The sequence below is a fragment of the Vidua macroura genome, chromosome 11 (genome assembly GCF_024509145.1).
Source record: "Vidua macroura isolate BioBank_ID:100142 chromosome 11, ASM2450914v1, whole genome shotgun sequence".
NCBI classification, from domain to species: Eukaryota; Metazoa; Chordata; class Aves; order Passeriformes; family Viduidae; genus Vidua; species Vidua macroura.
In genome coordinates this window covers 16,533,783-16,556,362 of record NC_071581.1, presented here as the reverse complement: position 1 = coordinate 16,556,362, position 22,580 = coordinate 16,533,783, and the positions used below count along the sequence as shown (strand labels likewise).

General features: G+C 50.1%; 3 protein-coding genes across 6 annotated transcripts; 1 reads left to right on the top strand and 2 right to left on the bottom strand.

Annotated features, from left to right (window-relative positions):
• Nucleotides 1-43: 43 nt before the first annotated feature.
• COQ9 (coenzyme Q9) lies at nt 44-7,065 on the bottom strand. The gene is made up of 9 exons (XM_053987143.1): nt 6,982-7,065; nt 6,095-6,266; nt 5,366-5,501; nt 4,878-5,020; nt 4,529-4,613; nt 3,248-3,352; nt 1,913-2,068; nt 1,485-1,538; nt 44-154 (listed from the first exon to the last, which is right to left on the bottom strand). The coding sequence occupies exons 1-9, from the start codon at nt 7,037-7,039 to the stop codon at nt 119-121; spliced, it is 945 nt and encodes a 314-aa protein (XP_053843118.1). The 5' UTR covers nt 7,040-7,065; the 3' UTR covers nt 44-118.
• Nucleotides 7,047-14,216, top strand: CIAPIN1 (cytokine induced apoptosis inhibitor 1). The gene is made up of 9 exons (XM_053987144.1): nt 7,047-7,127; nt 9,176-9,357; nt 9,655-9,807; nt 10,661-10,737; nt 11,002-11,170; nt 11,381-11,454; nt 11,782-11,897; nt 12,412-12,481; nt 13,004-14,216. Exons 2-9 carry the CDS (start codon nt 9,201-9,203, stop codon nt 13,112-13,114), a joined length of 927 nt encoding a protein of 308 aa, XP_053843119.1. The 5' UTR covers nt 7,047-7,127; nt 9,176-9,200; the 3' UTR covers nt 13,115-14,216.
• Nucleotides 14,217-16,261: 2,045 nt separating this feature from the next.
• Nucleotides 16,262-22,382, bottom strand: LOC128812970 (uncharacterized). 4 transcript variants are annotated; one of them, XM_053987695.1, is made up of 6 exons: nt 20,492-22,382; nt 18,861-19,253; nt 18,419-18,469; nt 17,935-18,039; nt 17,418-17,464; nt 16,262-17,125 (listed from the first exon to the last, which is right to left on the bottom strand). In XM_053987695.1, exons 1-6 carry the CDS (start codon nt 20,550-20,552, stop codon nt 16,946-16,948), a joined length of 837 nt encoding a protein of 278 aa, XP_053843670.1. In that variant the 5' UTR covers nt 20,553-22,382; the 3' UTR covers nt 16,262-16,945. The 4 variants fall into 4 exon arrangements, with proteins under 4 accessions (XP_053843670.1, XP_053843672.1, XP_053843673.1 ...); XM_053987697.1 differs by having other exon boundaries at nt 17,427-17,464; XM_053987698.1 differs by lacking the exon at nt 17,935-18,039.
• Nucleotides 22,383-22,580: the final 198 nt, after the last annotated feature.

Here is a 22,580-nt window from a genome sequence, read left to right as displayed (position 1 = left end):
CCGCTCCCCCCGGCCCCGGTGCGCCCGCAAAAAGAGTCCGTGCCAGGCTGAGTACGATTTTATTGGTGCCGGGGAAGGGCGGGGCGCGGCCTCTCCGGTGCTCGCCGCCGCTGCCGCATCACCGGCGCTGGTTCAGCCCCGCCAGGTTCTTGATCTGTGGGCACAGGGAGAATGGGGTTTAGTGCCCCTGTCCCGGGCCGCCGAAGCAGGTGCCGAGGGGAGGTCGGTGTGCTACGAGCAGAGATGCGGGGCCGAGAGGCATCTCCGTGCTCTGGGGACGGGCAAGAATCAAACTGGAGCCACCTCCGGCCACCCCTCGGACCCGAGCCTGCCCTCCCGGTCAGCAGGTTTCAGCTTGGGTTACTTCTGCGGCCCCACAGACCCTGGCAGTGAATCTGTGCTTTTGGGGCATTTAGGCTCGCTCACCCATTTTGCAGAAGTCAGCACTCCCGTACAGGAACACACCTCGGGACACCTGCACGTGGCAGGTCTGGAATGTGCTCCCCTACAGCTCTGAACTGGGATGATTCTGCCCTGACGCCATCTGCCTACAACCCACCCCCCTCAGAATGCATCCAGGTCCTCCCGTTTATCTGGGCAGTGGATCTGCTGCAGGGACAGACCAAACATCGGCAGTGGGAGATATCCCGGACCCGAGGGCATCGTGTGGATGTAAACAGAGCCCGGGACTTCTCTAGTGGAGGATCCTTTTGGCATAAGCAGGTATGAGAGAGGAGAGAGCCTGAGAGACACTAAATTCCACCACAACTGCAGGGGGAAGGAGGTGGGAGAAATTCTTAAGAAGTGCTTCATCAGTAAAAACAATGTCTAATTTATGTTCCAGACTATTTGTCTTGTCCTGCTATAAGGTAAATGTGTTTCTGCTAACAAGGAAATCACTTTGTTGCTAAATGCAATAGGAGCTGTCCAAAAATAGAATCACAGTGAGGCCCTGAAGTCTTTCAAAAGTCACTCCTGGGTACACAAAGGGTTATTTTGTATCCCAGAGGAAGTGCAGTTCCCTCTGCATGGACAGAAAGCAGTCCAGGAAGTAAATGAATTCTTGGAAGGACACTGAAGTCAAATGAAAGAGCTTGAGGATGCCACCCTGCTGTGGCTCAGGGACAGGTGCCACCTCCCAAGTGTCCATGGGGCCACCGACCCTCTGTCAAGATTTCCAGCACAGGGCCTGGCACGGGGAGAGATCTTGTGACAAGCAATGGAGAACAGTGGTATTTATTCTGATCACCTGTCTCTCATCCCTAAAGCTCACCCTGCAGCTTCAGACTTAATTTCCCTATGCTCTATTCAAGTTCTTTCACCACAAAACTGAACTAACCTCAAACTACCAAGGAAATCACCCTTAAATAAATCTAACTTATGAAAGGTGATGGTTTTTCCATGTTGTCCTCTAGATTTGGGAGGAAAACACATGCTAACATTCAGGAGCAATTCTGCTCTCACAGCCCTGCTGTGTTACTTACAGTAACTGCAGCTCCCATCAGGCCCTGGACAACAGCTTCTCCAGTGGATTGTACCTGGGAGACACAGGCAGAACACGACCTTTTGCTTCCTGCAGTTGCACTCGTGGCCCCCAAACACACAGAGAGAGAATGCACAACAAACACGTCTCTGCTACAGAAAGGTGCTGGCAGCACTGCAGACAAGTGACAGCCACAGACAGGGCACATGGAAGGGGTTTCCTGGGATGTCTCCTAACCACTGGGACAGTCTGACAAAGAGGGCACCTACATGTCAGTTTACTTAAAAACCACATAATCATTTCTTGATTTTGAACTGACAGCAACAAGGGGGTCCCTCAGCAGACGTGCATGATGGAAAAGCCAGGTGTGCCTGCATATACCCTTGTGGAGAAGGGATTTGCTGCATGCACACCTGTCCCTAAGCTTACCTGACTGGCTGTGTTGCTCATGGTCATGGCATCAGCCACTCTGTTTGCCAGGAAGCGCCAAGTGTCCTCGAAGCCAGGGGACGAGTCCTGCATCATCACCAGCTCCGTGGTGTTGTAGATGCCAGTGAGCACAGCCCGCCGAGTGTACCAGTTAAACTGCAGGGGCACAGGGGGGGAGAGAGAAAGCTGTGCTCTGAGTGCACGTCAGGAGTGCAGCTACCAGAGAACAGCAAGGGAAAATCCCACAGCACGTTCCTTCCCATAGAGAGGAATTTGCCATTTGCAGCTGGATCTCTCAGGGCTTGAGACAAAACTCTTTCTGTTGTCTTCCTGCTCCTAAAAACCCACCTGAAGGGGTCTCTGAGGCATGAGAATTCTCTGCCTGGCTCCTGGTGTTGGGAAGAGGGATCTGCTGTGAGCGACTTTAAACCCCATTACTGGGAAGGAGGGAGCAGGCTCAGCATCACAGCTTCCCTGGAAAACTCATGCAACCAGTCAGGAGGTGCAAACAAAACACACTTTAGAACCTCTCCAAATCCCTGCATCAGTGAGACTTTATGAACAGCTCAGTGCAGACACTGGCTCCAACACGTTGATTTGACTTGCATAACACGTAAGGGACTTTTAGTTCCTGAAGCAATTGTGTTCTTTCAGTTGTCTTCTGGTTTATTCCTTTAATTTTTCTGCTGTCTTATTTATTTTTCACTGCAGTAGCTTCTCTTTTATACGCAGATAAAAGAAGCTTATTAAAGTAGTTTGTTAAAATGGTTCATTTAGCTTTTTCCATCTCACCCTACATCTATAAGAATTAAAGTAATTTATTAATTGCTATAATTAAGGTTATAATTTTCTTTTATTTCCTGCCAGAAAGATGAAAGCCTTAATAAGGTACTGGTATTTTTAGGTAGATCCTTTAAAGGTTTTCAAGTCAAGTCTGTAAGTGCTATTGCTGGTACAAGAGAGCTGTTTGACAGACCTGCTGCTCACTTACTGAAAACTGGATTAACTTCTCAGTCTCAAAATCTCAACAACTTTGTCTGTGTCTTCAAAAAAGAAAAAAGAAAAAAGAAGAGCACTTAAGAGCTTAGGAAAGTAGGTCCTTTTAATTTGCACTAATCCCATTGGCAGTAATTTGCATTTAGTCTCAGTGGCTCTTAAGTTTCTTTAGAAATTAGACTGTGGTTTATAAGGACCCTTGGGTGCCTCTGAAATGCCTTCTTCACTCCACAAATGGGCCTTTTGCAGAGGGACTCAGCCCCACTCCTATCTGAACCCATGATTTTGCCAAAGTGCTGAAGAGTAGAACCGGCTTGTCCCCAAAGCACAAGGACTCACATCTGTGGACTGGTCCCCAGCATAGTGCCAGATATCATCAATCATGCTGGTGAGGAGGTTGAGGCTGGAAGGGATGTTGCGTGGGAGCAACAGGACACTCAGGGCCTGCAAACCAAACACACACAGAAATGGGAGCCAAAGAGAGGAGGATGTAACAGTAAAAGAGACCAACACTGCTCTGCCCTGTTATCTTTTCCCTGTTGCTGCTGACTTGCCTCCAGCTCCCAGTGACAAGCCCTCCCAGCTCTTTGCAGTCTGTACAAGCAGTAGGATGTGCAGGGAACACACAGTGTGGCTCCTAAGTTCAGGCCTCAGCCTATACTGGAGCCAAAAGATCCCTGCTCAGTTCAAACATCCCTGTGCTGTCTCTCCTGAGCTGCCTCTCTGGCATGGAAACATCAGAGCCCGAGCTGACTCACACTGTGCTGTGCCCCTGTGGGCAGGGAGTCACATCGCTCGTTTCTCTGACTTTGACTTTGAACTCAGAGCTGCAACCAAGGGCAGAACAGCACCAGCCATAATGGCCCTACTGGGATCCTGCAGCCTTTGAACGTAATCACACAGTGCCAGGAGAGACACAAACCACCCACATCCTTCACAAGGCAAATTATGCTAATCTGAAAGAAGAACATGAAGCCTGTACTCTCTCTCTGTGCATGGGGTGCAGGATTCAGCTGCCCAGAGGCCAGCAGTGGCTCTGGACAGAGGCTGACCACGCAGCAATCTTTGCAGCCCAAGATTAGGAACTCTTTGCTTGTCGCTGTAGCCACAATCCAACTCCCTTCCCACTGTGGGAAGAATGGCTTGAGAGTTAAATCTGAATTTAGAAGCATGAAGCCCTCTCAGTTCACAGCTCTACCCTCTACCCTGCAGGTGTTTGTCAGTCACACACTGGAAGGACAGTTTCCTGCAGCAAAGCATTTCTACATTTCCAGGTGTAATCCCAGTGCAGCCACAACAACGCTGCACGGCGCCTGACTCGCAGTGACCCTGCAAACAGGGCTGAGCAGAGACACAGGTAATCCCCTGGGCATGCCAGATGGGTGGAGTGAACCACAGAGAGCTTTGCCTTTCCAGAACTTCGAGAAACAGTTGCTCTAAGGTCACCTTTAACTGCCTCCTTCCAAGGCTGCTCTCCTCTTCAAGGCTACTAATCATTTGAAAGCAGCCAGGGCTTCATTTAATACCTTGAACTAATCTGGTGGAGAGACTATGTTGAAAGTCACAGGGTGTTTAAAATACACACACACAAAAGAGACAGTGTTGATATTACTTTTATACCTGGGGCCATTTCTCAATGTATGGAATCAACATCCTCAGTCTGGCTTCCACAGCATCTCTCAGGAATTCATCTATAGGCTTCTTCCTGAGTAAGGAAAAAAAGTTAAGAAGAATATCCAAGTTAAACTCAATTCGGATCTTGAAAGATCAATCTCCACCTGGTTGAGCAATAGATAAGCAAGGTATTATATATCCTTCAGTCCTTTGGTCCTAGTCTGTATCTGGGAAGATGGTTTTATTTGGGTAAATTATACTTTTAACTTAAAGTACCTGTGTTCCAGGTGGCCTCTATGTCTACCCAGCTCCCAAAATCTGCAAAGGAAGACATTTGTTCACACCCAGTACTCACTCTGCTTCACCCAGCTGTACTAGTTTCTGCTCCTTCTTCAGCAGCTCGGACAATTTGGTGTTGCACTCAGACACAAAGTGCAGGATCAATTCACTGCCATCACTGTGAAACAGCCCTGCTGCAGCAACAGAGAGGCCCAGGGTCTGTAGGGAAGAAGAGAGAAGCACAGACCAGGTCAGACACTACTAAGCAGGATCCAGCTAGAAAAAACTTGTGAAAGACATTATGTGAATTTAAACAAAGCAACACTGCATTAAAAAGTACTTCCTAGACATGTTCTCTCTTTAGGATTCACTACTTTACACCGTGCCTTAGTCTGTCTCTGAAGGGGTTATCCTGTAGCAGCTGGGTTTCATTCCTGCCCAGTAGCATTTGCTGACTAGGGTGCATCGCCCAAGAGTATGTGGGGGAAGCATGCAGGCCTGGCTGTCTCTGCACTTCAGCTCCATCCAGTTTTCAACTGGTTTGTTGCTTCTCTCCCCACATACCTTGGCTCCCTCTGCAATGGCCTCTGCAGTCCAGCCATGTTCAGGCACAAACTCCAGCGCCGCTGTGAGGATTCGATGCTGCAGCTGCTCCTCGCTCTCATAGTCCTCAGACTCCTGGCCGCCCTGGCCAGTGTAACTATGAGAAGGCATTGTTACAGTGAGGGGAATGTCACCACCAAACAGCAGAACCCTGGGCTCTGCCACTCACTCGCTGACACCAGGCACATTTTGAGACCTGCTTAGTATAAATCTGGCCTCCTCCAGTAAAATCCTTCCCTGTCCAGAAAAATGATTCTTAACGAACCTTTGCTGAGAGAGAAGAGAAAAATAAGGGAAGGAGGGCTCAGTGGAGATGCCTCCATGGAGACCAATCAGCCCCACATCCCCCTCCTTTACAGAAAAGTAAACTATAACCTTTTCCAACGTGGGCTTTATACTATGGGCGTATGGACAACATATGGTCCCTGTTTTTTTAGATTCACACAAAAACCCAGGAGCAAAGACTTGCATTTTGCAGACAAGAGAATTTCCCTCTTGAAAACAAGCCCCATGCTGTTTCCATGGCGGAATTTGCATGGTCACAGCAAACCAGCTCTCCAGCTGCTGCAGTCTGGGGCTCCTTAACTCTGGATCTCGTTGTCTTCCAGTTTCAGATGTGAGGTTCAGGAAGGCAAAATCCCTCCAATCCCTCTGTTAGTGGGACAGTGCTAGAAGGAGCTGCTGAGTTACCTGGAGTGAGGGCCCTGAGGCTTCTGTTCAGGCTGGTGACCAGCTGGAGGTGAATCAAAGTGCTGCTGAGAGGAAGATGCCAATGGCTCCTTCTTGTGCTCATCGGGGGCTCTCCTCAGCGCGGCCGAGGCCTGGAGAGCACGGAGGGGTGGGTACTGCTGGCACCTGACCGCTGCAAGGGAAACCAAGAGTCAGCATCTCCTTCCAACACCAGGAAGCATGGAAAATGAAGGTGAAGAGAGTTGTGGTGAATGCAGCTGGAAAGAACACAAATTCATAGTCGTTTTCACGCTTCTGTTAAGTGCCGCTCTCAGCTGAGCTCATGTCTACGTGAATGAAGCAAAAATGTTTTGTGAGGGAAAGAACAGTGCAGAAATAGAACGTATCGCAAATTGTTTCCCAATCTTGGACTGGAAACCAGGCACCCAAACATGCCCTCTCCCCATTTTGGTCCCCGATTAAGGAGTTGGGAGGAAGGTGCCGATTCCGAGCAGGGGATATAAGGCAAGTCCGACTCGGGAGCTGAAGAGCCCTGGCAGACACCACACGCTAACCACTGAGTGATTACTCAACGACACTCTGGGGGAACTTTTAATTTAGTTGCTGGTTTTTTGACTTGGCAGGGTTTTTTTTTTAATAAATTGGGTTTCACGGCCCACGCTTCTAACGAAAAAAACACCACCAGACAACCTCCTTCAAACCCACCCGCCCGGCGCCCGCCCCGCTTCCCTCACACCCCTCGTGCCCTTCACCTCACCTTGCCCCGCCCCGCCCCGCCCCGCACGCCGGGGCGCGCGCACGGGGGCGCGCGCGGGGGCGCGCACGGGGGCGAGCTCCCCCCTCCCCTCCCCTCCCCGCGTCCCGGGCGCGCCCCCCCCGCCCCTCACCCGCGCGGCCCCGCCACAGCCGCCAGCCCGCGCGCCGCAGCCCACCCGCCGCCGCCATCTTGGAAGCGGGCAGAGCGCGATGACGTCACGGTGACGGCGTCAGACCGGGACGGGCGAGCGGAGCCGAGCGGGCCGAGGCGCGGGAGGTGAGCGGGGAACGGCGCGGGATGGGGCTGGCGCTCCCCCTTTTCCCTTTAAAAATATTTTCTAAGACTTCGTCTGAAGCGCTGGGGGGGGGGGGGGGGGGGGTGTGCTCTGTGTGTGTGTGTGTGTGTGTGTGTGTGTTTAAGTAATTCCTTCACGAAATTTCCTCACGTCTCCTGTCCTTGCTCTCGCTGAACCGTCCCTGCTCGGTGACCGAGAGGTTCATTGCGCCCGTTCCCCGTGCGCTTAAAATGCGCACCCGCTGTAGGGCCCGCAGCCTTGCGCCGCCGGAGCACTCCCGGGCCGCCGGGAGCCGGAGCGTTCCCGGCCGCTGGAAGCCGGAGCGTTCCCGGCCGCCGGGAGCCGGAGCGTTCCGGGCCGCTGGAAGCCGGAGCGTTCCCGGCCGCTGGAAGCCGGAGCGTTCCCGGCCGCCGGCGCTCGGAGCGTTCCCGGCCGCTGGGAGCTGGCTGTGCTGCGTCAGGAGGCTGCAGTTTACAGCCCTGGAATGGTTTGGGTTGGAAAGGACTGCCAAGATCATCCCATTCCAACACAGCAACTTTCTAATCTACTGAAGCGGAACCTGCGCTATTGTTTAACCCCTTTCCGTGCCCTGTTCCTCAGGGACTGTTCAATGTGTGTGACATGGAGATAAGGGCCCCTCCTCACACCACCCACACGGCATCCTCGGCCTTCTCGCCGTATCTCAGGGAGGTGGTGTTGCTCTTGATGCAATTTGGGCTCTGACTGATCTTGCAAGGTCATAACCTGCTGTTCAGAGAGAAAGCTGTGACTTCGGGTTTATCTTTCCCACCTTAGCCTAGCAGCTTAGGTATCTTTTGAGATTTTCAGTCTTCTTCTTTGGAAAGGTGACTTTTTAATGGGATTAATATGTGTGATTACAAATGTTACTGTCTGCTGTAGCTGCTTAGCTTGTGTCACACATGCAAAACCAGCTGTGAGATGATACAACCTGCAGTCTACATCCAAGGTGTATATTCCCTACTGGGTTGGTATTGTGGTTGTTTTAGTGTGAATTCCTACCACAGTAGCTCAGAAAATGCACAGATTGTCCCATTCTGAACTAGTTGGCAGTTTCCAGGAGGGAGGGGGAGTCCACAGCACACAGAGCCAGAGGAAGTGTGGGTCAAAATCCACTGCCCATCTCACTGCTGTTAAATTTGGTACAGCATATCCATGAGCTGTGCTTTAGTGACAAAGTGGTGGCAGTAAGGCATTACTCAGGCTGTGTGATGTAGCAATTCCTGGTAAAGATCTTGCTTACAACTGTCTCTCCAGGAATAGGTGTTTGGTTGTTTCCAGCTAATTGAAGATACACTGGGCAACTGTTCTGGTCAACAGAGCTCTCTGTGGTTGTGTTAAATTAGGAAGAAAATAGGTTTGTGTCGGATAGAGGAAAGAGGGGAGGTCCTGGGGTTCAGTTGCTGGTGCTGCTGTGAGAACAGGTGATGATGGGGTACTATTGCCATACAAGGAATACAATCTCATATAAAATGTCAGTGGAGACAGCTTTCTCAAAACTGTTACTGCATGTTCTGTTCCTCTCCTCCCTCCCTGTAATTTGCTCATCCAGTGCCACCAATCATAACGGTAGGAAGAGTCTCAGTCTGGAATGCTGGGAAAGTTACTTTTTTCTTCTCATGTTCTGCATAAGCAAACTGCTAGGTCCTGTTTGGAGTAGGAGACACAAGGCAGTGTTTAATGTCAAATAGCTGTCACTGCTCAGGAAATCCAGAAATCCTGTGTTTGTCTTATTCAGATTTTTAAGGAAAGCAGGTAAGTTTTTTTGTTATTTTGTTGGTTTCTTTAAAGCATGGCGTGCAGTCTCCCAGCAATGAACTGGAGAGAAACTGAATTATGCCCTGAAGTGTAGCTCTTTTGTCATGACCTGCTAACGCTCAGTTTGTGGGAGCTTTGTGTTGCCCGTTTCCAGAAAATTATCCCCATTTCTTCAAACAACTCAGCTGATTAAGTCACAGTCCACAGAGGTTCGTGCTGTGCTCGGCACTAACCCTTCCTCTCTCTCCCCCAGCCCCTGCCAGGATTGCTGTGCTGAAATGGGGGAGTACGGAGTGGCTCCAGGCCAGCGCGTGGCCATCATCTGGGACAGCTCCTCGCCGGTCGAAGCCCTGAAGGATTTGGTGGATAAAGTCCAGGCACTGGTGGGAGCTGATAATCATATCTCTGTGGAAAATGTTAACCAGCTGCCTCAGTGTAAGAATGAGCTTAATTTTTCACTGTTTCCTTAAAAGGAAGAGGGTTCTGCTGCTGCGTGAACCAACACCTTCCCACTTTGGGAGTCAGCACTCAGAACATTGACAGCGCCTGCTGCTGCCTCTTACCTGGGCAGTACAGCAGGGGAAGTGATGCACCCTGGCCATGCTTCTATGATTGGTGTCTTTAATCAGTTCCTGCTGTTGTACTCAAGCATGAGGGATGAGGGAGGTGGAACTGGTGTATTAAGCTGTGTGTGTACACGTTAAATTGTATTATCTTGCTCTTTCTTCGCAGCGGCTCACAGGGAGTCCAGTTTTGATGTAATCCTCTCTGGCATGGTACCAGGCAGTACAGCACAGCACAGTGTGGAGCTCCTGGCAGAAGTAGCTCGGATACTTAAGCCAGGGGGTCGTGTCCTGTTGAAAGAACCAGTGGTTACAGAATCAGGTGAGAGAATCTTGCTTCCTTGGCAACATAGCATTTCTCGTGAGGATTAGGCTGAATTAGAAAGGACAGGAACCCAAATCGACATTGAGAGATTTTCATTCTCCTGACACACTAACTCAAATCACAAGGTTTTTATCCTGTGCTTATGCTGGTGTCCATCAGAGATGTTTGCAGTCACTCTCCTATCAAAAATGCTGGATAGGATTGTTCCTAAACTACATTGAAAAGCTTCAGTGACCTCTGTTTTCTCCTCAGAGGGCAGTGTTAAGTAGTTGTAGATGTTGTGTTTCTGAGGAGCTTCTGAAGTGGTTTTAAAAACAGGTGATAGATGCTGAAGAGATTGCCCCAGAAGTCCATTGAGAAATAGTTATCCAGAAAAGGTTAAAAGTCTTTGGACTGAGTTTTAGGAGAAAAGCCAGAGCACCTGCCATGGGACAGCTGGAGGAGCCATGAGAATGCAAACACAAGGTGATTTCTTAATGTAGTGTGTTCATTTAGGAGTCCATGTTTTGAAAACTTCATGAGTAGTTTAATAGGTAAAAATGTTGGGGAGGGAGTTTGTTTGGGGTTTTGTTTAATCTTTTTTTGATGGGTTTTCATTGGATTGAGAAATGTTTTGGCATATATAGAACATATTTGGAGCTAGAATAGCTTTGTGACCCCACACTGTTACCTAATGAACAAGCTGCTTATGCTTTTTCTGGTTTGTTCTGCTGTCAACTAGAAAGGGCCCAATTTTGGTGCAGAAGTTTGGCTTGAGTACTTCCCTCTAAAGTTCTTGCTCTTTCAGGTTTCCCAGTGAGCTGTGTTCTTGTTCTTGCCTCCTCCTATTCTCTGCTTTTGTGTCTTGCAGGAAACAATGGCAAAATCAAGACAGCAGCCAAGCTCTTCACAACTCTGACTCTCTCAGGGTTGGTGGAAGTGAAGGAGGTAGGGATGTGTTTACCATTTCCAGAAATGCTCTCTGGCAGTTACCCAGGGATTTCTTTGGGTAATGAGTTTAGGGTAAATGCTAATGGTTTAGGGTAAATGCTGTAAATGTGCATGGCCACTGCCTGGCACAAACTTTAGTTACTATCAGCATAGTGGTTTTCTTTAGGATTGAAAATACTGACTATCTGTTCACTGGAATGCTAGGCTTGGTGTTAAAATAAAGGGTTCTGCATAAGGTTAACCTTAAATCTTACTTGGCAGCTGCAAAAGGAGGCGCTGACCCCAGAGGAGGCCCAGTCTGTTGGAGAACATCTGGGTTACCAAGGCAATGACCTTGTCATTATTCAGATAGAAGGCAGGAAGCCTAATTTCGAAGTGGGATCCTCAAGTCAGCTCAAACTTTCCTTTGCCAAGACATCTGGTCCTTCAGGTAAGGAGTGGTGCGTGCTGAATATCTGGATTTCTTGGCTCTCAGTGGCAGGCATCACTTGCAACAGGACGAAAGTTCCCGAGTAGGGAGTGCTACAGTAAAAAGCTATCAAATAGGGCTTTCCAAAATTGCTTGAACTCTTTTTTTTTTTTGGAGTAGATGGGGCAAAGGCTGGAATAACTACTATTTGTTCCTTTGTTTTGGCTCCAGGAAAACCCCCTGTGGACCCAGCTGTTGCCAAGCTGTGGACACTCTCTGCCAATGATATGAATGATGAAGAGATGGTAAGTGGTTTTCTTGTGAGGCTTTGCTGTTCCTTCTCTCTCCCCATTCTTTCTTATTCTAAATACTTTCAGTCATGCTTCTTAGGAAGCTTTACAACTTCAGAGGTAGAAAAACCTCCTTAGGGCAAAATAGCTCATCTCCTTCATGGGGTCTGGAGAGCTCAGTGATGTGGTGAGGGCAGAGAGGAGACAGGGATAAAAGGGCAGAGCTGCAGCCCTTTAATGCCAGTGTACAGATAGCACCATTTCTTTGAACGTAACTCAGCAGTGTCATGCCCTACTGAAAAGTCCATTTCCTGCATTTTGTCTCCCATGGTGTGTTTTCAGGATCTTTTGGACTCTGATGAGCTGTTGGATTCAGAGGATTTGAAAAAGCCAGATCCATCGTCCCTCAGAGCTCCATCCTGCAAAGAAATGGGGAAAAAGAAAGCCTGCAAGAACTGGTCAGTGCTGGAATTCATGTATCAGTGAACCTTTCAACTGCTGTATTAAGAGTTGTAAAAAAAGATTGTAGGCAATTTGCTGGTTTTCAGAGCCTAACTTAGTTCATGTCCTTTCTTATCTTAATTATTGGCATGTAAATCCAAATACAGTGGGAATTGACCTGTGACTGCTACAAATTATCACAATGGTGTATATTATCAACAGCCATCTTGGAGGTGACTGCATAGCTTGTGCAGCTTGCCTAAAACCCTGGTTTCTCACATTCCAAGGAGAAATAGCACATGTAGCAGGTGCTGTAGTGTTGTTTCCCACTCAGTTTAAACTTGAGGAGTGTTTCAGCACTTGTTATACAAACCATGGTATTGAAGGGCAAAGTGAGGAGCGTGAGTCCCAGAGTCAGCTGTGTCGTGTGACAGAGCGAGGGCTGTTGCATGTGAGTAGGGCTGGCACAAGTGTTGATGACTCATGACCTTTAAGCAGATAGATGCAGGTGACTTCTTTGTTTTTCTACAGCACATGTGGCCTGGCTGAAGAACTGGAACAGGAGAAGAAGAGCTCACAGCCCAAATCTGCCTGTGGAAATGTAATTAGTAATTTTTGTCTTTATACTATGGTTTGCAGTATGTGATCTCTGTGTAAGAATTGTGTTCCCTAATCACTGCAGCCTGAGCTGGATCACTGCTTCCACACACTACCTGTGCTGCTTCTGCAGAGCTTCAGCCTTTGCCCTGTGCCCATGTGCTCTGTACCAGCACATGCAGTCTGTTCTGACTCCCTGGGAGAATCAGAGTGAGCAGTGACCCTTTCCCTCTCTGCTCATGGCCTAACCAGAGACCTGCCCAGAGAGGATTGCTTTGTGGGAGCTCAGGGGGCTGCCCCAGCCTGGGCACACCAAGTGGGGTGGAGACTCACTTCTGTGTGAGCCTGCACAGCTCTGCCATCCACACTGACCAGATGTGTTGAGAAGGGGGTAGAAGGGAAGCAGTTTCTGTGCTCATAGATGCTGAGAAGCACAACATCTCTTGACCTGGAGAAACCATATCACAGGGGAAGAGACCTGAAAGTGGCACCTGATTACAGACAGTGCTTTTCTTTCTCTTGCCAGTGCTACCTGGGCGATGCATTCCGCTGTGCCAGCTGCCCTTACCGGGGGATGCCTGCCTTCAAGCCTGGGGAGAAGATTCTCCTGCAAGAGAACCAGCTGCACGATGCCTAACAAAGACATGTCCTGCCAAGGACTCTGCTGCTTCTCCATCACTCTGAGGTTCTTCCTGCAGTCCTCCTCTTCCTCTCAAACTCTTGCTCTCCAGCCAATACTTCACGTGGGGAGGGACACTGCAGGCACTGACACTGCTTGTGAGCTCACCACTTGTCAGCAGCCTTGGGCTACCTGACCCTCTGGTGCCAAGTCACGTATTAGACTTCATGTTACACCTTGTTTTGGCTGACCTGACTCGATCCTGGACGCTGGCCGTCACAGCGTGTCCCACCAGCAGAGGGAAGTACAGTCACGTGTCAGGGTGTCCTTGTGTGCCTGTGGTGTTTCCCATGCCCATGTCCTACAGTTCTCATTAGTCCTGATTTTCCCTGGTGAATCAGCAGCTCTGGCTCAGCCCCCGGGGTGATGGGCTCCCACTCTCTTTGAAATTTTAACCTGCAGCCCCTTATGTGGAGATGGTTCAGCAGCTCCTGTGGCAGGTCAGGAGCAGGGAGGACACTTGTGTATATATGTACTCTTAGCAGTGTGCATGTGAAAGGCTGGCAGGCATGATGAATTTCCAAGTGTATTGGGAGCCCCTACCCCCAGCTGTTTTCAGCAAAATGACAAAGATTCAGTCCCCAAGAACTCCTGCCTTTAAGGCAGGGAGCTGATGAAACAAGATCTGTTTTGTCTTCCCACAGCTTTCAGTCCAACACGAGCTGATAACACAAGGGCAATCTGAGACCATCACCTCTCTTGGTGGTTACCCGAGTGAGTTACCTGCAGTGTCAAATACATAAGAACATAGCAATAACTTTGTGGTGGCCCTCTGCTCCCTCTCCATGAGATACTATTTATTTGTGTAGTTACTACTAGTGAAGCATCCTGCAAGTGTGGGATCAGGGTGCTGTTCACATTTTGTGCTGGGCTTGCTTCTCACCCAGGGAGGGGGAGGAGGAAAGCCCACATTCAGTGTCTCAGTGGGGACTGCTTTGTTTGGAGCTCTTGCTCTACAGGATGTGACTTCTTCCTGTGTGCTACCTGAGTTACTAAACTCATGGAGGGGGCTGGGATGAAAGGCTGTTCTGTTCTTGAAATAAAAGTGACCAATATTAAAGCCTTTGTTGTAAGGCTGGTATTAGTGGTATTTTAAGTGTTCCTCCTTCTACTCAGCCTCTCAGTGATTTCTTAAACTGTTCAAATGCTAGATTGCATCTTGGAGTTCTCCATAAATTGAATATGTGGTATGAAAACTTGAATATGTGGTATGCACTGGAAACAACAGATGTTAAGGAAAACTTAAGAAAACGCCTTTCTAACTGCTCAGATGTTCTGGGAATCACACTTGCAGTACCCTAGGCTGTCACTGGTGGGATTGAAGCCCCTTCCTTCCAGAGCACAGCTTTCCCAGAACCCTCTTTCACTTCTCCCCAGTCCCTGCTTCAGTCATCAGTGAGAACAGCTCCCAAGGAGACAGGATTTGTGTGATAAACCACCCATCCAACCAATTTGTTGCTCCTAGCTAGTGATGATCTTAGAAGGAAATAGGCAAAAGCCTCTGCACACTTAAGGGATTTGGGGGTTTTATTGCCTTTTCTCAGGCTCACTGGTAGTAGAACATCTGATCTCTTTATGAGGTCCTCGTTAAAGGCAGCCCTTACCCTGAACTCCAATTTCCTCTTGCCCAAACTGGGAGAAGCAGCACTTTTTTTTCTCTGCATGAGTCAGCCTTCCTTTTTATGGCCAGCAGAGCTTGGGGGGCAGCAAGGACACACTTTGTGCTCCTGGCACAAAAACCCATTGTGGATGTTCCAGTCACCTGCCTTGGGTGCACACAGGGACAAGGGGCCCTCTCCATATGGAGGAGTTTAGGGAAAGGAGAGCATTGTATTTATTATTGCTTTACTTTCACACACTTGCTTAACTGCTTGTGATAGCATCTTTCTGGGAAGTGAAATTTGGAGGCTCAGCTCTGGCCATAGTAGCTGCTTCACCTTTTTAAAAATAGCCAATGGGGAAAGATTGCCCCACCCTTCCTCCCTGCACTGGAGAGGCTGCCTCAGCTAGTTCCTCCAGCAGCCCTGGCTGCCTTTCCCTGCCTCTTGTTCACTGGTGTTACTGCTCCAAGGCTATTTCATGGCTTCTTGCCTGGTTCCCTGATAAAAATGCTATCCCAGATCTGATTCCCCACTAACCTTGGGCATAAAGGAGGATGCAAATGCAGCACTATGAATGTCCCAGCTTTCTCCATTTCATTGATCAATAACTCTTCCCTGGTGAAGCAATGAGCCATGTTTTCCCCTCCACATCTTTTTAAGGCAGTTAAGCAAATGCAGAGCCTCTGGCAGCTCTTGTTAGTCTTAATTTGATTTGTACCTTACCTTTCCAATTTTGCCTCTTTGCAATTTAGTGAGCATGTAATTCTGCTCATGTCCTTTGTGGTTCTCCTCATGGCCTTCTATTTTGACCAGCGGGATTCTGAAGAACTCTGCAGCTATATTTGCCTCCTCTGAAACTTCCCCCCGCCTTCCCTCAGCAATAAATAAGTGGCTACCAAGGTTGTTAGTACAAGTCTCAGGTGTCTGGCTCAGCTCTTCTTGAATTCATGAGCAGTCTGTCCCTCTTAGTTGAAGGTTTTTAAAAAACATTTTCTCCCTAAAATAACAGTGTAAGTCATTTCATGCTATAGACACAAGAGAAGGGCTGTGCTGGTCCAGCCAAGAGCCACCCAGCCTGGCTGTAGAGAATCATGGGATCCTTTTAGGTCAGAAAAAAGATGTTTGAGTGCAACAGTTGCGCCATCACTGCCAAGCTTGTGCAGATGTTTATGTCACTGGTGGCAGGGATGTTGATGGGGCATTGAATGGAACCTGGTCATGCAGGTGCTGATGATGTCATGCCTGGCAGAGAAGCTGATGAGGAGGGTTGTTTAATAGTTGGACATCTGCCCAAGTTGGATCATATGCTCTGAGAATAACCCAGAAGATCTGGATGATCTTTTTGGGGTAATCTCTGAATCTCAACATCTGCTGTGGCTGTAACACTAAATCATTAGAGCTATGTGCTGGTTTCAAACCCAGTGGGAAAATTAACACCTCTCAAGCTGCTCCTCTTCCCCCATCCTCTCCCAACAGAGGAGGAAACACCAGGCAAGACCACATGTGGGAATCATGATTTTACTGAAAAACTCACAATAAACACAACGTTATCAATAAAAGAGGGCACAAAAGAGAGTGCTCTGCCTACAAGAAGGGTATTCACCACCAAACCAGCAAAAAGCACCTAGCCACTCCCAGTACAAAGCAGATCCATGTGCATCAATGCAGCACCACCTCTGTGAAGCAAACGATGCTTTTTCATCCTTGCCCCTTGTGTTTCAAGTGAGTGAACAAAACAAAGGTCAACCCACATCACAGCAGGTGCCTGCTCCAGAGAAAATCCAGAAAATTGCTCCAGGACTTCTCACGGCCAGCACATGCCACCCAGCACGTGCAGGACCAAGCTCTTCCTGAACACCATGTTGGCCACACAGTGTATGGTGTCATTCCTGAACACAGAACAAGCAGCTAGAGGAGCCTGTCAGCAACTGGAGACAGTGAAAATAGTTGCTGAGGCGTGGCAGTGCTTGGAGCTGCAGAAGGCAAGGGGAAAATGGGCTCAAGAGTCCTGTCCTCACTGTGAGACATGGCTTCTTCCAGGGGAACATAAAGCAGGGTTCTGCAGCCACTCAGGGGTAATAGGTGCCCTTTGGTCCCCAAGACTGCACTGCTGTATGAGCTAACATCTAGTTTTTGAGGAGGATGACCCCAACAGGTGGATGATAAGCTGCTCACCTCCCTCATTGCCCTATTCCTTGGGGGAGACATCCACCTCTGTGCTGGCAGCACTGCCATCCCCACCACTCTGCTTCTGTTGCAATGGCTTGATCTCAGTGTAAATGACATTGGAGGAGGCAGATGCTGTCCCCTTCTTTTCAAAATTCAGGTTGGCATAAGTCAGATCCTCAGTCCCTGTCACCGGGGCTGCCTGCAGGGAGAGAGCAATGAGTAGAGCCTTGGCTTTTCTTTCTGTGTCTCCCCTGCTAATATATTTCCATTGGCACAACTCTTTGTGCTGCCCAAGCGTTACCCAGATTGCTCAGAAGTGCCACCTACTCAAACACTCATAAGCCCTTATTTAATAGGAATTAGTAAGTGTTTAGGACCATGTTTTCAGAAAGCAAAGCTGCTTTTACTATGAAATCCTTTAAGTGGGTATTCAACAACGCTTTTTTTGACAGGGAGGAGGAAGCGATATGTGCAAAACCCCCCTGGCTTACCGTACTGACCTGATTCCCCTCTGCCACTTCCCCGCTCATGAGCTCTCCTGAAAAAGGAAACCTAGTTTTAATAGTAGTTAAAATAGTGACAATGATGGATCATTATTTTAAATCAAGAAAATAATGAAAGAATGAAGCAAACATCTGCATTGGTCCTGCTTTTGTTGTGGGACAGGATGAGGCACTGCAGCTCTGTGGTTCTGAAGATGGTCAAAGGGCTGTAGGGGTTGGCAAGGGCTTAAAAGCCCTTGCGGGGCTGGAGAAGAGCTCTGAGATGGACACTTCTGGATATGCAAGACCTGTTTCAATCACACAACAGTTTGTGCCATAACCAGACTCCCACCAGCAACTGACCAGAAGGAAAGGAGGGGGGTGAACCTTCTCACCACGCTGGGACAGCTTGTTCAGGAGGACTTGTGAAGAGAACACAGAGCAACCAAGAGCAGTAGGATGTCAAAGACAGACATTTCCCAAGCCTGGCTTTGTCCAGACCAGCAGCTGAGGAAGAAATGCCAACCTGTTCTGTTCCTTCTGCACTGCCACAGCAGGAAGCCAATTATCGGCATGTAAAGGAGCGTCCCGACCGCTAAGCCAAGGAGGATGCACAGGAGGAGGTTGAGTCCTGCACACACAACATCACAGAGGCACTCATGAGCCACCATCCCCCCATGGAGGGACATGTGCTGCCATTGCCTCCTTCATGGCATGGTCAGTTTTCTTCCCAGACTTGGCCTTCCAGACCCTGAACCATCTACAGCTTCAGGGTGCTGACAAAATCCAGTAGGGAATGGTCTCCAAACTCATCCAGGGGGTAGTTGGAACATCAGAGCCCCTTCCCAGCATCACAGCCTCTGATCCACTGGTGCCTACCCCAGTTTGGCATTGGGTCCCACCCACTCATGGGAAAACATCTGGCTGTTTTCTCCCTTACTGCTCCTCCCTCTTTTTCCCTGAGGACTCCTGCCCTCCACTCTTACAGCCAGGGGACTGTGGGGACACACCTGTCCAGATCTTCCCTGTGACATCAGTCTGAGGTCCTGGACAGCCACAGCCTGAAAGGCAGAAACACGAGTGAGAGACTGTCCAGAGGCAGAGAACACCCTGCACCCTGCTCTGCTTTGGAGCAGGAGCCTTGACCCCCTCAGTCCTGGCTGTCCCTCTCCTGTTATCACAGCTTCAGCCATGTCAGCAGTTGGCTGATGTGCTGCAGCTGGAGAATATGGCAGCTCCTAGGAAGGAGCCAACGGCCCAGCAGCTCCATGGTCTGTCCCCCCATCCCATGGTGGGATGAATCTGTCAAAAGCTGCTGTGCTGGGGTGGCTCCTCCAGTTCTTGAGATGCTCTCAGGGGAAACAAGGCATGGAAGAACCAGAGGAGTGCTGGATGTAGCATCCTTCTCTGCCCACTCATCTCCCCCACGGAAACAGACCCACTGCCACTTACTGCGATCTGCTGCTTGTGTGCTGTTTCCAGTGTCTGTCGAGTTTGGTCTTGTGATGAAGACCCTACACCCACAGATTCCTGTGCAGGCTGTACACAGGTTTGAGCTGGTGAAATTCACACAGTTTTCACCCAGAAACAAAGTGTTGGTTTGATTTCCAGCATCTGTCGAGTTTGGTCCTATGATGGAGACCCCAGACACACAGATTCCTGTGAGGGCTGTACACAGGTTTGAGCTGGTGAAATTCACACAGTTTTCTCCCAGAAACACAGTGTTGGTTTGATTCTCACTCTCCAGACATTCAGGATTGTACCACTTCACCTGCACCGTGAGATTCTCCAAACCAATCTCAAGCTGCACAGTGGTGACTGGCTTTACCATCTGACTGGCTGTTCCTGGAGGAAACAAGACCAGAAGTGATAGCTGAAATATATATGATCTCACAGGGTCATGTCCCACATGTAACTCATGAAAGACACAGTCAAGTGACCATCCTTTTCTGCAGCAGCTGATGATCTTTTCCAAATCTGGCTGCTAATGATTCTAAGCATTCTAACCATGCTAAGCACTCAACACTGCAATGTTGCATGTTAACTTGTACCATTGGATGCTGTGCAGTGCACAAACTTCTCTGTGCCTCAGGAAGGATTGAAAATGTGAGGATCAGGGGGAAGGCACCTCCTCCACAGTGAAATAGGCACCCAAGTAGGAAGTGCCTCAGGCTCCACCATTTCATGGAGCGTTAGGTGGGACTGGGGGATTGGCAGTGGAGAATGGTCAGCCCTGGAGAAGCAAATAAAATATAGTAAACAGATTCCCTGCAGCCTCTCTGGCTTCATCCCACCCACAACACTCACTCTGGAGTACTTCAGAATCACCCTCTGAGCTGAAGTCACTTCACACGTTCTCAGCTGAGTCCTCCCTCTCTCACCTCTCTTCAGCCCTTTCTTTCCACTCCGAGGGGTGTTAGTGGACTTCTGTCCCTTACCACCCTTGCTCAGTTCACAACATCTGCTCTTGGATGTGTTCTTTGTGTTCTCCACCCTACACGTGTACATTCCTGCATTTACTTTTTTCACATTGGCAAAGATGAGCTGGGCCAGATAATGTTTCTTCTCCACACCCTCTCTGGTGTTCTCCATCATTTCAGGTGACATTAAACCACTTCACCTCCCTTGCAGTTCTGCTCAAACCTGCCTGAGGCAGACACTGCAAGATGAGACCTAACCCTACCAACACATCAACTGTGGCTGAAATCTGGTGAGCAAGTCCTGCTGGAAAAAAAACCCTATAGGAGGGCTGGTTTTGTCTTAAGGAATATCCACATCTGCCCTGTGAAGCTGACCCCACTCCGCAGTAATCAGGCTTATAAGCATTTCTGTTTCCTTCTCCCCAGCTGTTTTCTTTCCCTGCTGCTGAAGGCAAAGCTGGTTCAAAGCCCCTGGAGCTCATAGCCTGTGCACACTCAGCTGCAAGGGGGAATCCCTTTGCAAGGCACATGGCAAGGTGCTGCTGCAGAAGAGGGGCTAAATGATGCAAGAGGAGAGGTAAAAGCAGCAGCAGGCACTTTCCACACCTTCTGCAAGCATAAGCAAAGAGTTCAGAGCAGAGGCAAGGGCGCTGGGGGACTCACCAACTAGCAGCCAGATGAGGAGCAGCAGGGGCAGAAAGGTGTTGGCCAGCCAGAGCTCCATGCTTCCCAACAGCCTCACGGTGACCAAGCTGGTGGGATCGGCCGGGAGTCTCTGTCTCTCCCTGCAGTGTGGGGTCACTGCTCAGCCAAGGGGAGCCGAAGCCTTGCCAGGACCTCACCCCTGCACCGCTGGGCCTGGCAGTTTCCTCTGTGCTCACATGCTTCCCCTTCTCTTGCCTCAGCCCAGTTCTTATCGCCTCTCTTCTCTGATTCCTCCTCTGGTTTCATCCTGACCACATACTCCCGGCCCTGAGACCCGAGCAATGCCCCGGGGGCGGCTGATGGCCATTTCCCATTACGCTAGGGCCCGGCCCAGCAGCTCCCTGCCACTTCCCCAGTTTCCCACAGCACCTCCTCCCCACGCCACCCGAGCCTGCTCTGCTTTGCACCACGGAATGGAGCCCTTGGAGGAAGCGGCGCTGCCGGCACGGCAAGGGGGTGATGTCCACACCCATCTGGCGCTGGGCTGCGCTCGCTGCTGAGCCCAGGTGGGGACACACACGCCCTGCCAGCCCCCGGGGACTTGCTGTTTGACATAGGGATGGGCTTGACCACAGTGTCCTGGTTGTGGGGTGTACGTGGCCCTGCAGAGCCCTCCCCCACTCTGGCCGTGAGGACCCAGATCCCAGCTCCTGTCACTTCATTGTCACTTCCCTCTATTTCTCTGCCACCTCTGGCACGAGGGACATGAACATCCACCAGTGACACAGCTTGTGTCACTCTTGCCACCAAAGGGATATGAGCAGCAGTCAGCAGGTGCAGGCCCCTCTGTCCCCCCAGCCTCTGTGGGTACAACCTCAGCTGCTCTCCACTGCCTGCCACCACTCTTCATATTCAGAGCAAAGCCTACTCACATCTGCCATTTCTTCCCCTCTAGTTTCTATCAGCATCAACAGTGAATCCTCCATGCTGGAGGATTCCCTCCATGCTGGGCACACACAGCCCAGCCACACGTGTCTCCAGAAGAAAGGGTGTTCACTGGAGCTCTGCTCCACCAGCCAGTGGAACTTCCTGGCTGAAGCTGAGGTCTCATCTGTAAACTAACCCACATGAGGAAACAGCAACACCAGCATATTTGCTGCTAAGATGGTACAAGATCCACAAGAATGACAAGTGAGAGGTTCTGTATCCCTCTTGCTCTCCCCTCTGGCCCTCTTGCATCTCTTCCCATGCTCTTTCTCATGTTCAGCTCCTCTCTGCATTTGAATCTTCATCTGCTCTCATTTCACAACTGCATAATGATGTGTACTTGTTTGCTTCCTTCCTTTTCATTTCTATTCTGGTTCTCATGTTTCCTGGCACTGATGAAACCGAGACCTTCTCCAGCAGGACGTGCCTTCCCCCTGTTCCCAGCTGTGGTGCTGGTGGAACTAAAGGTTAATGTCTTGCTTTCTGCTGACTCCACAGAGGTGCTCTCCTACCAGAGCCCCTTCCAGCTCCACAGCCACATTCCATGGTGCTCTCTGCCAAGGAGGAAAGAGAGCAGGAAATGACAATGCTGCTGTTAGTGACAGGGTGCCCCGTGTCAGCAGCAGCCACACCAGGCACTACACAATGTCCACAGCAACAGGGAGGCTGCAGTTCCTCAGGAGCTCCCCGCTCCCTTGACGCGCACGAGGGAAATACAGAACGTGCCACCAAGGTCTTCCTCTCCCAACTGCTGGGAGCCGGCGAGCAGCCTCCCGTGCGATGCTGGGGAGGATGAGGAGCGCTGTGAGAAGTGCTGTTTTCAGTCGGCCCGCGGTGGCTTTACACAGGCTCTTCCTTGGGTGTCGTGGTACTCTGCCCTCCGCAGGGCCGCCAAAAGCGATCCTGCCCTCGGCCCGAACCTCACAGCACTGTGGGGCTGACGGGGCTCGGGGGCATATCGATCTGAGGCCCCTGAGCCCTCACGGGGCTCGGAAGAGCCGGCATCAGAGCACCTGGTGCTGGTGCCACCGAGCAGGAGGTGCCGCAGACACTGGCGGTGTCCGGGCTCCCTGAGGCACAGCACCGTCGGGAGGCGGCCGCCCCTGAGAGCAGCTCCGGG